The sequence below is a fragment of the Charadrius vociferus genome, unplaced genomic scaffold, assembly GCF_000708025.1.
Source record: "Charadrius vociferus isolate BGI_N301 unplaced genomic scaffold, ASM70802v2 scaffold1, whole genome shotgun sequence".
NCBI classification, from domain to species: Eukaryota; Metazoa; Chordata; class Aves; order Charadriiformes; family Charadriidae; genus Charadrius; species Charadrius vociferus.
Window position 1 is genome coordinate 6,618,070 of NW_009647680.1, and position 17,859 is coordinate 6,635,928.

The 17,859-nt window shown below is 38.7% G+C and overlaps 1 protein-coding gene across 3 annotated transcripts in view; it reads right to left on the reverse strand.

The window, feature by feature from the left end:
• The window catches only part of DLG2 (discs, large homolog 2 (Drosophila)), a 673,110-nt gene that overhangs the window by 447,757 nt on the left and 207,494 nt on the right, over window positions 1-17,859 (reverse strand). The window contains exon 1 of one of the 3 annotated variants that reach the window (XM_009881198.1): window positions 12,065-12,382. The exons of the other annotated variants lie outside the window; for them this stretch is intronic. Coding sequence (XP_009879500.1) covers window positions 12,065-12,382 — 318 coding nt within the window. Of the gene's footprint in view, window positions 1-12,064; window positions 12,383-17,859 lie in introns of those variants that run through there. 3 annotated transcript variants of the gene reach the window in all.

Below are 17,859 nucleotides of genomic sequence, written 5' to 3' on the forward strand. Positions count from 1 at the left end.
GGTGTCCCTGCCCATGGCAGGGAGGTTGGAACTCGAAGATCTTCAAGGTCCTTTTCAACCTAAACCATTCTATGATTCTATGATTCTATAAACCAGCGAAAAATTAGAGTACTTCAACAAATAGTGCAAGTTGGTCCAGTCTAGCTGTTGCCTCCAGGACTAAGCTATGATAATGAGGGTGGTGAGGCAGGAACAGGTTGCCCAGGGAAGTTGTGGATGCCCCATCCCTGGAGGTGTTCAAGGCCAGGCTGGACGGGGCTTTGAGCAACCTGGTATGGTGGGAGCTGTCCCTGCCCGTGGGAGGGGGGTTGGGACTAGGTGATCTTTAAGGTCCCTTCCAACCTAAACCGTTCTATGATTCCATGATAAAGTGGTTGAAAATGCAAAGCTCCCTTTTGTTTTATGTGCAATCCACAAAATGTTTGTTAACCTCCCTGGCTCAGCCTTCCCTGTCTGAAATCGAATGAACATTGACCTAACTTACAAACATATCAGAGAACAAAAGAATCATATTGCTGTTCCTTCTGAGGTGCTTTAAGAAATGTCAAGCCATCAGGCAGCAATGACATCTGGAGAAAACACAAACAGGATCAATTTTGCTTTGATCACCTTTCATGCCCCTGGTTATTTGTTGAACACCAACTAATACTTCAAATTGCAAAAAGAATTTCCTTCATCTTTGCAGTTTTATTATGGGTATTATTATTAATAGAAACAAAAACAAGCTCCTTTTACCCCTCATCCCCCTGCCACCAAATGTTTCTGATGTGGCAATTCTGTTTCCTTTTGCATTTTTCTGTTCTGTCAGGTTTGCTGAACCCTCAAGTACAAGAGGTAACATGATGAAATAGAAACTGGCAGAAAGTACATTAAAGTTATTATCACCTGAGGACAAATCCTGGCAAGTGAACCACAAGAAAAAAGACTTCCATCTGGAAGTAAGACAAAGAGCATACAGGTAAACCCAGTAATTCCACTACTGTTTTGGCAGCCATTCAAAAAAGTGCAAATACAGATGAGGTATGAAAAAAATATGTAGAATTAATGGGGCTCTTCAAAAAGATGACAGAAAGGGGCAAAGGTGAGAAGGAAAACAGGTCCTTAATTTCCCCAGTACCAAAATGTGTTTTGAAAGGGCAATTACATAAAATGAGCAAAAGGCAACCTTTTGGTGAGAGATGACAAGGGCTACCACTAGAAGATACAAGGACCCAAGAATTATGAAGCTGAAGAGATTTTAGGTTTTGTCCGTTCAGCAGAATATTTCCACAATTCTGCATTTTCATCCACTGCAAAGGGCTGATTCATTCCCTTCTATATTCTCTGTATGATTAATGTAATGTTTTATTTCTTCGTACGTGGACTAGTTTAGCTGATAGACAGCAACCAATGCTTAAAACCAAAACAACTAGGAGTGATAACCTCAATTTTCAGCACAAATTATTTAAAGGCTAATGTATCAGTTCCAAGTTTGTGCTGACTACATAGACTTAAACGCATCTCAGTAAAAACAGAAGATCCACTGAGAATACTGCCATGACAACTCAAAGAAAAAAAGAATTACAAAAGGCGACTTTTTTTCCAGATTTATGCCCGTAGAAATGATCAGATTGCTACCACTTTTATACTTGCAATTGCTGAGCGAGCTAATAACTGCCCTAGAGGCAACAGCAGTATATCATAACTCTGCTTATTCCATATATTACACCTGCATGTGGTAGGTTGTAGAAAAGGTATGTTCTAGTCAAATTGAACAGCAACAAATTGGTATTGCCTCTTCTCAGATTTTTGTAGGATTTCACTTCTTTAAAATCATTAAAGATTTAAATAATACTGACTAAGTAGTAATAATAATAACAACAACAACCTCTAAGTGTTTTCAGAGCTGTTGAAAATCTTATAGGCCAGGATTTTCAGAAGTGCCCAATGATTAATGGGCATCCACATCCACCTAGTGGCAGTGGATGCCTACCTAAGTAAGTGTTTCCAAAAATTAGACAATTGCCAAATTGAAAGTATGAAGATGTGGCACTGTCTTCCCCCATCGCTTTCTAACTTCCTCCCCAAATCTTCCATGACTACGTCTCCCACCAGTTGTTACTGGTTATTCCTCTGCAGACAAGTTTTACCTGTGTCCTGGTTCTGGCAGGGATGGGGTTAATTTTCCCAAGGAGCCAGCAGGGGATACAGGTATTCCATGCCATGTGACCCATGCCCAGGTTTGGGGGGGGAGCTAGCCGGGGGGAGAGGGCAGGAAGTCGCGGCTGGGAGCGGGCTGCGGCGGTGCGGGTCCGGTCAGGGAGCGGCGGCACTGTAATCGCGTTCGTATATTCCGTTACCGGTGTTACTGTTATTGTTTTCTCTTGCTTTTGCTGTTCTGTTAAACTGCTTTTATCTCAACCCACGAGTTTCTGCCTGATTCCTTCTGATTCTGCCCACGGCTGTGGGAGTTGCGCGAGCGGCCGCGTGGTTCGTTGTTCCCGGCTGGGGCCAAACCACGGCAACCTGTAATCAGCCCCCTGATACTGTTAATATGCTCTGAATACGCAATGCTAAAAAGTTCTTGAAAAAATTAAATCAATGGGCGCTGAGGATAAAGAGTTGTCAATAACTGAATTAATATCGTTACTGCAAAAGTTTTTGTATATTTCATATAAAAATGCATACAAATTAGCAGGATGAATAGCCAGAAAAATATTAATAAGCTGCAGTGGAACCTGGATTTCTTTCACACATTTTAAGGATTCTCAGGTTAAACAGTTCGATTTAACTTCCACATATGTGTTTTTACTGCATGTTAGGAAGAAGTATAGAGTAACATCCAATAATCCCTCCAAGTCTGAAATCAGGAGCTGTGCTAAGCTCTGGTAAGTCAGAGATATACATGTCTAATGAAGAAAATTGATGACGATCAAACTGCTTAGATCTTTTATTTTTAAATAACTTCATATCCTATAAATTTTAAAAAATTACTTGCTTTACCCATCACTAGAAGATGTGACCCGAATATATGTCCTGCTTTGGTTTGTGCATAGCTGCATAAAACATTATCATTTACCTATAAATTTATTGGAACTTACATGTATTAAAACATGAATATATAAAGGTCTTGTGCACTATAAATGTACATACTCAGTGTTACCCTTTGTCCATTTTTACACACACAAATAAAAAATGGAAAAGAATTCATGTCACGGGGGTGAGATATTTTACTGATGGAAAAGGAACACCAGCTAGCAAAGAAAACTGCTGCACAGAGACACAGCCATATTCATGGAAGATATATATCACAGTACTACATAGTGTTAAGTTTTATAACTGTGGTTGGTTGAGGTTTTTTGGGGTTTTTTTTTTAAACTATGTCTTACTAACATTGCATAAAAAAAGTTGTGTTTGAGAAATAAACTGTTGGAAAATAAAACAATAGAAGAGTTTCTTTTCTACAGGCTTAAAGCACTTGCCTCTAAACCAATGCTTGAGCAAGTCGGTGGCATACAAAGACCAAAGACAGTTCAGAACACGGTAGGAAACATGACAACATCAGCCCCAGAGAGAATGTGAGACCAGGGCTCGGATTTTTTTACTGCCTTCTTATTAAATACCTAGATAAGAATTTTTTGGTTCCTCTTGCAAAATGTCATTTGCCTGTTGGAGTCTGGCTGCCTGACTGCAGCCTCACAGAGCGAAATGCAGTCGCAACAATTGACCTCTGACAAGGGACTTCTGTACTCATGACCGCAAGATGGACAGATTTTGAGACAACCCAGGTGTGTCTGCTGACCAGAAAGTGAGAATAGGAAGGGAAGGAGAAGAAGGTGTCCCCGAAACTCTCCATTTCCTAAGTGAAACATTTTTTCTGAGTTCTTGGAGGTAGCAAAGAGCTTCATACAAGTTTCTGCACTTAGCAGCGGGAGGCCCCCAAGCGCTATTGCGTTGTCAAAACCAAACCGCACACATCAGCTCTCACATTAAGTGTGACTACCCTTGGAAAAGGCAGCTGCGCGCTATCTTCTGGGACACGTCCCTTGTCACATGCTTCTGCTCTCAGCCTTGCGCTGGCGCTAGAAGCTGTGCCAGTGGACATCAAGCTGGGCCATGAAGTAGGTCTCTCAAACCCCTTTGTTTTTTTCTGGTTTAACTTTCTGGCATGTCAGTTCCCTGAGCTCAGTGCGCAAACACACAAAGCAGCGCAACGAAGGACACAAAGTGTAGGGCCGGGACTCCACTCCTCTGGCAGCCACACTTAAGCGGAGCACAGCTGCATTTCTCCTCCACAAAGCTGTCAAAATCATATATTTCACAAAATAGACCCTACAGAATGAAGAAAAGTAAAACCAGAGCTTAGACTTTACTCACATTTTCAATAAATATTTAATGTGCTCAGCTACCAGGTGAACGATGACTGCGACAGAAAAACTTGGACAAACCAGCACATGGGTAAATAGCAAAAGTTTCCATGATCGTGACTGCAACAAATACCAGTTCAGTATGGAGGAAGTGATTATCAGAATTTAAAAGGAAAACAAATGTAAAAAAAGGAGTCTTAAAAGCCTCTGTTTTAGTGTTCTTGTATCTGAATGCAGCATAGCTGCTCTACTCAGAGTTACTGGAAGCCTATGGCACTACTCCATTCTGCTCTCATTTGAAATGCATAATGAAAATCATTTGTCTGATGTTCTGTTTGACCAATTATATGAGCAATTTCAGCTGCTGAAGGAACCTGCTTCTCCTTGTACAAATACTTAATCAGAAAGGTAAAACTCCATATTAAAAGTACAATATATCTAAAACAAAACCAGATGTTATTTTGCTAAATTGGATTTTGTACTGCATTCATAGCTGGCTTCTGTGGCTTAAAAGAAAGATTACACCAGAATTGGAATTTACAGAAAGGATTATTTTGTTTGTTTTTCCGATGTTCATTTTAGATATTACAGAATCTGTATTTTGAATACATAAAGAAGTGCTTTTTGATCCTTGTATTTCTAACTCTCAAAACAATGGGAGTTTTTAAAATTAGGTGACCATTGAGCTGATTCATCTGATTAACTGCAACAATTTATTAAAAAAAAGTACTTATACAAAAAGATAAATGAATATATGTTATTGAATTTATAAACTCTATTGTAGCAATCTATGGCTTATTTCAAAGCAAACACAGTTCTTAAAAGCAAAGTAATTTAATGCAGAATTGTTTTTTGGCTTTTTTGGGTTTATTCTTATTATCCTTCATCCAAAAGCCACATGCAGACATGAGGAATCAGAGAGCTAAATTGGCAAACTCTGTAAATCCTGTCAATACTGCAACCAGAAACTCCTGTTAGAGTTTTTTTGTGGGGAACTCTGACATTTTCACAGTTGATGCAAATACCTCAGAACAGTAGAGATAGCCATTTCCAAAACAGAAATCAATTTTCAGGTTGTGACTTCAAGTCATGCTGAAACGGCTGAGACAAACTCTGTCTCAATCTTAGCCATTGCTCAGCATCCAGGTATAAACTATCATGCATCGCCCTTCACTTACTTTGTTTTGATTAGACCAAACCCATCTTACTGAGTTACTGTAAAGGTTTTGCATCTTTGAACACCTAATTTAAATGTAGTGGAACATTAGACAGAAAGCACAACCAGGGTTATCAAGTCTTATTCCTGACATCTTAAGCAAGCCATAAAGCGACCCTTTTTTTCCCCCCTCTTTAGTCCAGAGAGCGTCCAGTCTCTCAATCCTGTTGACATGCCACAAAACAGCTCCAGCAACCTATAACCTCATGAGCCAGTGTAAGAGGCTGGAAGACTAAAATCTTATTGTGTCGTGTGCCATCAGAGTAATACGGGACAGATCAAAGACTTTCCTGTGTTGTAAGTTCCTGTGATGGTTAAGGAGCTTGTTAGGTGAAAGTGCCTGGATATTCTGAGGAGGGGATTACAAGGCAGACTACAGAAAAAGTGGAAAAAAAAAAAGTTTTTGAGACCCTTTGGTCTCTGCCGGTCTGGTCCTAGGGAAATGCCCTTCTGCTCTCACATATGATGAACAGCTTATCCATGGGGGAATACACGTGCCAAGTATTAGATAAATTTATCAATAGCAGGAAGACTATCAGAGCACTTGTGTAGTTTTGGCTGATCACCAATGCTACAAACAATCCCCTTCCAAATTCTACAATTCCCTTCCCATGCCCCCTTTTATCTCCCCTGAAAATCCCAGAAGCCAAATTATATGTTAAGGGGAGAAAATGTTCTTGGCTTCTTGAGGCATTTAGGAGGAGAAACTTTGAAACATGGGATTAATTAAATGCAAATCTAAATATGGTGCAACAAATCATGCAAATTAAGCATTAACATATTTATGACTGAACAATCAGCAGGAGCCAAAACGTGTGTAGATAAACTATAAATCATTACAAGCATTGGTTAGTACAGTACATAGCATATATTTATCCTTTTCAGTATTTAAATGAAAATATATAGAACATCTCGCACATAAATACTTTTATGAACTGTGTAACTGTGCCTATTTCTTAACTGTCTTTGCCACCACTTACAATTATGAATTATCAAAAATATTAACACTGATGAAAGACATTAATAGAAGGAGACAGAATATTATACAACAAAAGACAAGAATATCCACTTTTCTTTTACTCCCAGCAGCCTTTGCAAGCAATTCTACATTACCAATCCGGGCAGAGGTGGCTGAATGACTCCTTGAGATTTGGTGGAAAATCTGGAATGAAAGGCACATCCCCAGGTTCCCAAATCTGCAGTGCACGAAGCCTCATGACTAGCACTGGGGCTTTCTTTTTCTTTTTCCTTTTTGTTTAAACCTGAATGTTATAAAGTCCAAACGTGTCCCAGCATGTTTGGTTTCTGGTCTTTTCATGACGTACTGTGTCCATCTTTCCAACTGGAATCACGTGAACAGCCATTACACTAAGGAATCTGTATTTCTGAACAAATATTATGCAACATTTCATTTACTTTTGACCAGGAAGGTTCCCTACATCGCTAATGAGATTGCTGACCTCAACGCAGGTGACCTTTGACCTCCTTTTTACACCTAACATAACCGAAATGCTATGAATACAGTATTGAGAATGCTTTCCTGGTTTTAGTAGAAGAAATAGGTTAAACATGAATGCAAAAGCGTAATGTTTTCTAACGCTGCTGTCCGAGGAGGGTGTCAGATAGGAATGTCACCCAGAAGACTGTAGACTTCTCAAAGCCCTCTGTCAGTCAGTGGCACTGGATACAGGAATTGGTAGAACAATATTACTCATCTTGCAAAAGAACGCGCTAACAGCTTTTGTATTTCCGCTTTGAAACAATGTCAGCAATCTGTGCAGCTGTCACTTAAAAGATGTACAAATGAGTTTGCTTCTATAAATGCATCACAATGATCCATTGAAGGCAAGATGCTGAATTAAGATACATCTTCCTAAAACTTAGGAGCTGTCGCCTAAATCCACTGATAAGAGCATACCAGCCTGAGAATGGGATATGAACTTCTTTCTCCATTACAAATTTCCCAGCTACTCCTCTCTGTTTTATCTTCCTTAACAGTGTCAGGGTTACATCAAATCTTTAACTCTCACTTATGGCATCTGGCCCTGAATAGCCCTGAAGATAAAAAAAAAAAAAGAAAAAAGAAAAAAAAGAAGAAAAAAGAAGTTTAAAAGCCAAATAAACAGCATTTCTTGGCTCTCCTTTAAATTCTATTTTACTGGCACTTGAATGTACTAAATTAGAGTGAAAAGATCTCCCTTAGCTAACTAAAAGAGCTCTACTCACCTCCATTGCCGGGAGTGACTTGACAGAAGAATGGCCAGTTGCACACGGGAATCTGTGAACCTCAAAGAACTAATCTAAGCTTTCAAAAACACAACCAATGACAAATCATTTCTTTATTCTGTTAGGAGAGCCAGTGTCTCTTGGAACAGACCTTCTGCTTTAGTACTGTAGCAGAATGCCTTGAAGCCAGCTCTCACCTCACCTCACCTCACCGTGCAAAGAGCTCTCAAACGATATACTGAAACTTCAGCACTAGCGCCAAAGGCCTTCAAAGACAAAAGACCTGATACTTCAGAATTTGGCTACTCACTGCCTTTTTTAAGTCATGTCACATCTATAAGCTCAGGTTTAGCTCAAAAGCCTCCTTTCCAGGTAACAAAACAGCTCAGTGGTGATTCTATTTCTTTTAAAAGACACGTACTGCAAAAAAAAAAAAAACCCACAATCTTTTTTCTGATATTGTTGTAAAAAAACAACCAACCCCAAAAGTCATCAAAGCTAACATTGACAGGAAACTATTTAAAAATATGTGAAAATTTACACCTCTGTGTAAGTTTCAAAACAAAACACGCGTGCATTTTTGCAGATGACACATCCAGGGTACTACTACCTGATATGAGACATTTTAATAGCAAATAGAGGTAGTAGAGTTAAAGTGGAGTCCAATATTGTCTTCTGAACTGGGAAACAGCCAAAGATGGGAATCCACTTCTACCTCTTCTTTCTCCTTTAACAGAACAGTATTGAGCTCTACGATCTGCAAACATGCAGTTATACATATTAGAAAGGTGTTTAGAGAAGGCCCTATTTCATATAGGCTGCCCGAAGTAAAATTTATACCTTGGACTTAAAGCAGCAGCTCAATCACTGCAATTTTCTTTTCAACCTCTAATCAGGGTAAGGCAGACTCCTATCCCTCCGTCCCTTCTGCACAAAGAATAGCTGCTCATTGCACACCTTTTACACTTGTAATTATACATTCCTAATTTGATTAATCGATAGATTATATGTGCCAGCAGTCTATGTGTGCCAACAGGGAAAGTACATCCAATGCACTGGCACAGGTTGCCCAGAGAGGATGTTGAGGCCCCATCCCTGGAGGTGTTCAAGGCCAGGCTGGACGTGGCCTTGGGCAACCTGGTCTGGTGGGAGGTGTCCCTGCCCATGGCAGGGGGGTTGGGACTAGATGATCTTCAAGGTCCCTTCCAACCTAAACCATTCTATGATTCTATGATTCTATGTTATGAACTACACGCTATATTAGAATGACCCACCTCCTTGCCTTTACACCTGCCCCCACCCCCCAAATTTCACTCAGATCTCTCACAATTAGCATAACGCTGACCTTAGATATGAAATCATTGAGTGAATCACACAAATTACATGACTCCATGATACTACCAGTGATAAAGATAGTTGGTGCACTGCAAAGAAACAAGAAATATTTCCAGGCAACAGGGCCATATAAAACTGAACCTATTCACTTTTCTTTTTTTCTTTTAACTACAGGAAACAGAACTTTAAATGAGTTTGTCAAAAAGGACTGGAAGTAAAAAATAGATTAGGTCTTAGAATCAGATTTCCCTCTAAACTTGATTTCATCTCACTTTCAAAATTAGGAGGGTTTTGTTTTTTTCATAATTCCAAATGAATTTCTGTTTAGATATATAGAGAGTATTTTTGTACCCACAACTCAACAAGAAACTATGAGCAAACACAAACATGCAAGCTAGCAAAGCAGAATTTCTGAGACAGTTAAAATATTAATAATACCAGAGTGCCATTCTTTGCTCTGACATACTAAAGAAGAAGGAATGGTAAAGAAATAGGAGCAATATCATCAGCAATAAAAATCAACATTTTTAGCAGGATCAGGGTGACAAAGTGTACATTAGTAACAGCTGTCTGCTACACACTCTAGGAATTAAGGACCTGTGCATTAAATTTGGTACTATAGTACTAATCAAGAAGCAGTTTTTCCAAGGTGTTATGTCTTTCCTATGCTTGAAGAAGGTAGTCTCTCCCAAAAATATCAAGCAGAAGAAAAATCTGCTCAGAACTTTACAGAAAAAAACCTCCAGCTTTGAAATTGTCACTAGCTTATTTATTATTGCATTTACACATAAGATGGAAATTTCAATTATTTTTTTCTTTTTTTTTTTAGGCTAGCAAATATAAACACTTCACTACTGCTCCTTATATTGGCAAGAAAGACAACAGTTTTCCCAGTCAAAAGAGCCCTCCAAAAACATCACTGACTTAAACTTGTAGCCCCAAAGTGAAGGGAATTATTAAGGGAGGCTTTATTATGTTTTTCCATATTGCATCTTTGCGATATAATTGATAAAATGATTGCCTAAGTGTATGCACATACAATGAAATACATAAACACACACATATATACACACACTCTTTAAAAAATTTCTTCCCATAGCACAATGCTTACTTTGCACAGAGAAAAAAAGATTGGTTATTATTTGAAACGTACTATCTCACAATGCTGTGACATAAAAAACACCAAGTATTTGCCAAAGTAAGTCCATCAGTCCATCTCTAAGCACAGAACATCAGTTTGATTGATGGCAGGTTGATTAATTATAGGCAGAAGCCAAGAAAGGGACTTTCCTAAACAGAATAAGGTCGTTGGCATTAAAAATGTAGAGTAAAGAAAGTATACAGTGCAGACTTGAAAACTGAATATAAGAAAGTACATACGCCTGAACAATTTCACATCGTCCAAACACAAGTGGATGTGATTACAAAGGTATTGAAAATACTGAAGTAACTTAGCAATACAAGTATAACTTAGATGCCTATCTTTTTTTAATTTGTTATTTTTTCTTAATTGCTCATTTTCTCTATAAATTCTATACCTTTGAAAACCAAGGAACTCTCCTTTACAGTATTTTTTTTCCTCAGGGCTTTCTCCAAAATAAAAACCTTCAGAACCTAAGAAAATATTCAGAGCTTTTTATAATTAAAGTTAGAACAAAATCTAGTTCTATGTTTTATATGTTATTTTAACACTCCCTTTATTCTGCCATAAATAGTTGTATGTGCTTTACATATGACAGAAAATGTGTAACATGCAACATTTTTGTCACTCCAAAATACATCATAAATCTTAGTTTTTCCACTTGGCAATAGATTTGAGGCAAAAAAATAAAGGAAGCTTTTTATATATAGCAATCACTTTCAGTCAACAGAGCATCACTTTTTTAGACCCTAAGACAAGATAAAGTACAGCTACACTATCTGACAATCCTTTGCCTTATTGCTTTTCCTTTCAGTGAAAATATATTAAAACCATTTCCATCAAAGAATTGATTAAATCTCTAGAGAGGGTGCACATGTTCAGTGTGGGCTATGGCTAGTTGAACTCTAGTGTATACTATTTCAGTAAGTAAACATATACCTCAAAATCCTGTTTCAACATTAAATTCTGGGCTTTTTAGTGTGAAATTATGACAAAAGGAATTGATGTTGACATAATACAAAGCTTTAGAATGAGCTTAAAGTTTTCTAAGGGAGAAATGAAAACATGCATCAGTAGAGGAAGTGTTAATGCTTTGTAATATTAACCATCATATGAGTGTCACTGTGTTTTCTGTTTCACAGTGCTGGGTTATCTGGTGTGTAATCATTCTCAATCTAATTGCTTACAGGTATCTGTGCACATCCTAGACCCTGGCTGGTTTATATTTTAAAATACACTGCCTTGCCATCAAATAAAAATCTATAGGTTTGTGAAAGGTAGAGAGCTATTTCATATTTATTGAAGATCTCAATTACATTTGAAGTTCAAAAGAGGAAAAATGGGTCACGCTTTCTCTTATTAATAAATCTACACACACACCCCCCACTATGTTATCTATTTAAAATATCCTTATTAACTTCATGCAGTATTTGAAAGCACACTGTTTACAGAAGCAGGATAAAATCCATTACATGGGGGTGGGGGGGATATATAAACACATCCTTTCTTTACACAACACAATGAAATACAAAGTTTATAGAACCTGGAGGTAGAAATCCAAACATTTTAACAAGAAAACCCTTCCAAGACGACCCCACAACCTCCACAGGCCACAGAGAATCAATATTCAAACACCAGACATTACCAACCCACAGCTCGCCCTCACATACAATTTTTTCCAGAAGGCACCACTAAACACAAATCAAGACACAGCACGAAAAGTTGCCGACACCACCAAACCTCACTTTCTTTCCCTGGAGCATCCTCTTAAGTCGCTTGGAGAGTGAAGAATTGGCTCACCTGCACCGGGGGGGACCAGCCGTGGGCACAGGCGCACTCTGCCCACCCCTCCCCGGGGCTGCCCTGTGGCTTGGCTGGGGATTTATGGGGGCTCCTCCGCACAGTGTCCCACAGAGGGACAAACTTGCTCCTGCTCTGGCTGGCACCCCCAGGTCCCCAAGAGGGAAGCGCCTGAGAGCTATACTGGAGCCCCGGGGGATGCTGGTGCCAACGACAGGCGCAGTGGGCATCCCTGGCTACGGGAGGCACGCTCCTGCCGCCGTCCGACCCCTGGGACCCCCTGCCGCAGCTGTGCTGCTTGGGAAGGTGTGCCTGCATGGCGCGCCCAGGGCTTCCTTTGGCCAGTTTGCATGGAAATGCTTCTCCTCCCAGCCGTGAGGTCCTTTGCCGGGGCCTCTCCAGCCCCCTTGGCAGCAGCTAGCGGCAGGGCATGGCGGGAGCGGGGCGCAGCAGGAGCTGCTGGCCAGCAGCTCTGTGTCAATACCGGACTCCACTCGCGCAGCGACTTGACAGCATCCCCGCTGCAGGCAGAAGCAATCAATGCTCTGCGTGGCTGGGACGCGCGCCTGCATCCCTTTCTGGATGACAAACCACGGGAGAGAAGGGAAAAAAAAACCCAACAAAACAACCAACAACTAAAAAAAAAACCACCACCAACCCACAACAAAACCCAAACCAAAACCCACTCTTGCAATTTTCAGGAAGATTCAGTCTTTTTCTAGCTGACCCTGCCACCACGTGCAGGCACCCTGCTGAAGCAGATTTGTATGTACAAGCTTTACAGGCAAAGTGCTTTCTTGTGGAAATAGCATCTAGACAAACTGCTGAAAGAGATACCCCTTTGCCAATGATCCAAAGAGACGCAGGAGTGGGATTTTTTTCCCCCGCATGCCTGAAAAGACCTTGTCAACAAAATTGCATCAGAAGATGCAAATGACAAGTTCAGGAAGAATGTTATCTGCCCTAAATGCTAAACCGTAGCGTAAACTTTGGTATGTATTAATGTACCTAAACATAATGGAAAGAGAGCAAGAGGCTGATTTTAAAAATAAAGCCACTTAGAAAAGATCTATGCAACAAATTATGAAATCTCCAGCACCTTACATACAGAAAAGTGAATATATTTATTTGTGCATAAGGTCTTCAAGATTATGACTGATGTATCATTTTCTCCCCCTTTTTTACCCTTTACAAATTCTTTGATACCTGTCAATAACCTTTGGTACCGAGTTTTCTATAGATCCCCAGGTTTTTCTTACAAATACAATCTCTTTTCCTTAAATTTTCCTTCTATCTTCATTTGCAAGTATTTTCTTTTCTCTCTTCTCATAAAAGTGACATGGGTGTAAAGTGTCTAAAATCTGGGCTGGCTGCTTCAAACCTCTGGAGAGGTTCAGGGATATACTCCAGCCTCAGGTGGCTAAATCTTTAGCCCCTCAAGACTCAGTAGATCTTGCACCCCTATATATCTACAGTTTTTGGAGATTTTCTTTTAACCTAAGCCTGTCTAGGGTACTTTTAATCATAGAAAATAACCCAATGTTTTCTAAAAACAAATACAGGACTGTGTGACAGAATTCTTTTATGTTTATTGATGTTCAAATAGGATGTAAGTACACAAAAATTAAACGGAATTCCGAAGTGATATGCATAGTTTTACCATTCCAAAGACTAAAGCAAGTAAATTTTTAAAGATTTCAAAGACAGAGACAACTATGACTATCTGCAAATGTACTATCAAATGAGATAAATGAATTTTTACAAATGCTTTGGTGCAATAAAATGATTTAATTATATAATTCCTCCTAAATTGCTAACCTAAAATTTCTCAAAGCTTAGAAATTGTTAAAATACGTAACGATACAACCTGGCACTAAATCTTAATGAAAAATTATGGCAATACTCTAAGAGTGGAGAAAATATTTTGACAACATTTTAATTCAAATTGTCGCATGTGAAACTAACACTGGTTTTAACTGTATTTTTATTCAAGGTGCTAGTCCCAAATTATGCTCCAATCATGTTATAAAGCAAGGTTTATTCTGAACTTTGCTGAAAAGCCAAAATCATATGCCTGGCTGTGTCCTCTCCCATAACAGGTGCCCAACTGCAGGAACTCTCACAGATTTGCATCCAGTTGAGGTCACTTCATGTTTGAAAACCAAATATTAATTCACTTCTGAATTGCAGGTGCAGATACGGAAACCAGCACTTAAAAATCTGAGCTGAGGGAGTCTGCAGGGTGATACCTGCTACATGTAAAGTAAATGTAAAGATACATAAGACAATCCATATTTTTGCCATTTTACTCAAGCATGAGGAGTGAAGGTGTGTGAACTGTCCAGAAAGCTGCTTTCCTCTAGCTCTCAAGGGTAAATCACACCCTAAAAACTTGTGTACCAGAGATAATCCAAATCATGACTGCATCATTTCCAGCAGGACTACTTCTATGCAAAAAATATATATAAATTACCGTTTATTGATGCTATAAATCATGTATAAAATAATAACATATATACCACATATACCGTATATATATTTAAAGACAAAATACCAACAAGGCCAAATTCAGATCTCATTTTCATCATCACAGACCTGCATCAGCAGTGTCCATCAGCTTAAGACCGTCAGCTTTTTTGTCACATAGCAGGCGACCTGGTTCACTTCAGAATATACAGATGCTGTTGCAGCTTTCTCAAATGTCAGTCAGAAAAAGAAACAGTTTAAATATGTCTTTCAAAGCTCTTTGGAGAAATCTGGATAATTAAAGAAGTCAAAAAAGTTCACATATACATTTTAAAAGGACCTCTCAAAAAAAGATATTAAAAGAAAAATAATCAGGACAAGCAACATGGTTCAGGAGTGGAAAGAATCTACGCATTCTGTGACTGGACACACCTCTACACTAATAATATTGGGTAAATCCACCTGTACCAGAGCACTCAAGTTTATCACAACCCCCCACAGTCCTATACTTTAAAGCAGTAGGTGACCTTTTAACAACCTTACTACACCCCAACCAGAACAATGCAGAAGTGCAAAGGCATCTTCTTGAGCGTTACATTTATTCATACGCTATTAAAACACTATATTTGAAATGGCCTTTTATCAGAATGTGGAATTTTTTTTTTTTTCTAAAAGAATTTGACACCACTGAACTTGGCCTGAACCCGCCCAACGCTTGTAGGCTATTTCATAATTAAAAAATCTGTAAATAAAATTAATTTCTATTAATAAATGATTTAACTGTTCACTTTCTTTTTTTAAGTTTGTCGCTGCCTGTGTGAGACAAAAACACTTGAATATAGGATGTGTATGTGCAACTAATTGCTAGACAACACGGTAAATGGATTCAAAAGATAATGTAATTTCATCAGCTGTAATTGAACCATTGTATTAGACAGGATGGCACGCACTGCTGGATGAACTTGGGTTAACACATGGCTCGAATCCACATGCCCAACTATCACCCTAATTCGATAATAACTGGTGCACAAAGCAAAACTGAATATTGCACAGTACACTGTGTGAACTGTGTTTGACCTGATACTGTTGTGGAAAAATCTCACTAATTTTCTTTTTAAAATATTAAGTAGGCATGACAAAATGGAGCAAATAGATTTAGCTGATATTCTACCAGCACAAGTAACTGTAACTGGATTACTGTAATGTTGGACATACACCAAAAATAAACACTGAGAAGAGTTTGCTTCGGGCGAAAATGTGCATATGGGAAACAAAAAGTGCATATGGGAAAGAAAAATTATTAATAGAGTTCTGAAAGGGAAGCTAGAAGCATGGGCAAAAATGATTTAGATGTAGTAACAGATTTTCCCCTCCAACTAAGATTGCGATGTTATGCAACCGTAAAAAAAAAACAGAATAAAAGAAGAGTAACAAACATGGAGTGGACCGGCTTATTTAGTGGTTGCATTTTTTCAGTTGTGTTTTCTTTGCAACTATTTTTTGTTGTTGTTTGGCAAAAAGCAATTATGTTTGCGTAGAAATAATAGTCTTAGTGGTGACACAGACGAGAAGGAATGGCTGTGATTAGTTCAAGATTAGGCTGGGAGCCAAGTGATCTGGCACAATGCATTGCTGTCACAGGGTACCTAGGAAATCTTGGGCAAATTGCTTGATTCCTGTGACAACCCTATATGTAAAATGAAAAATAACGCTTCATTTAATGAAATGGGAACATAATGGGTAGGGAAGGACACATTTGAAATAAAACAGCTCAGCTTCTATTTCAGGCCTGCCTACTCCCCCCTTCCTCCAGGTGTGCATGACAAGAGAGGCACACAGGACTACAACACCAAAAATGAAACAGTAAAAGAGGAAAAATGTAATAAAAGGCGGTTATTTAAAATTTTCACCATTAAGGAAATTTCATTGGAAATGTGTCAATGATGTTTAAGAGTAACATTCTGTTTATTTAAAAAAGTTGTACCATCCCCATATCCTTTAAACAAAATGATGAATCTCGAGCTTTGACGTTTTATACAAAAATATCAGCACAGCACTATCTGAGACACAGCTCCCTGCGCAACATATCTGCCTGTATGATCAAGGGCATGTTCTTTTGATTTTCATGAGAGGGTAGAAAAGCTTAAGGAGTTACAAATGCAAACATATCCATTCTCAGTGTTAGCTGCATGTCCTAGGGTTAACATAAGGACAATAATTTAGAAATCAAGATACAATGAAAAAGAAAAATGACAAGGGTTTGGAAGGGAACTATACCAACAGAAGAAAATAACCCTCAGCTGGGAATATTAAGTCAAAGTCAATCATGTCAAAGCTGGTGGAGAACAGAGCAGCAGGTTTACCAATTTCACATCCAAGTGAATCAAAGAATCTGAAATAGCAGGGGAAAGACTGAAATGCGAGAACATTTCCATGGCAATGCTGAAACATCCCTTACAGGACCTGCTCTTTTCAGGTAGAGGTGTGTAACAGTTTGTGGGGTTCTGTCCTCTGGAGAATTCTGTGCACTTTAGTGCTTTAGTTCATCTTAAACTAGATTCATATAAAGCTTTTAGGTAAAAAAAAAACCAAACTTAGATGGAACTGAGAAAATACGTGTTTTGAAAAGATAGATTAAATGCAGAGGGTAGAAAGGACAGCAAGGGCTGTTGCGAACATAATTTTCACAGTGTAGGAAATACTGATGCCTCTTTTCCACATGCTGTTGAGGACAAAGAGGGCCATCTCCAAGACTTCCCCATAATACTTAAATACAACCTTGAACTTCCACCCACTATCATGAGAACAAAAGTCCTCTGCTTGAGTACGTTTTGGCCAGGTAGTTTGTGACAAACACTGCTGAGCCCAAGAACACCTTTAATAACCCTTTAACTTACAGAGTCTAATACTGGCACTAACACTTCGGCAAATTTAAGAGCTTTTTTAAGACCAGATTATGCCTTTCCATTTTTTTAGGAATTGTATTTCAGAACTTCACTATCAGCCTAGTATTCCAACACTATTTTGCATGTAATAAAAAAGGATATAAAGAAATGTTCATGGCTAATAGTTACTTAAAATTCATATCTCCAAGTTCAGTTGCATGAAGATATTCAGTACCTTAAACTATTCAAATTTGTCTCTCTGTTAAATTAGAAATAAAATAGGATGTTATTTACTATGGTTGACTTTTGATTTTGAAAGAAAAATTCAACTGCATTGGGTCTCCATTCAGTTAGTAGCCTAAGCAGTAAAGGTATGCCATAAATACAGGGGGACATGTTCATAGAATAAATTAATCAGGAGTTTTATTACAGAGTCACATTGCA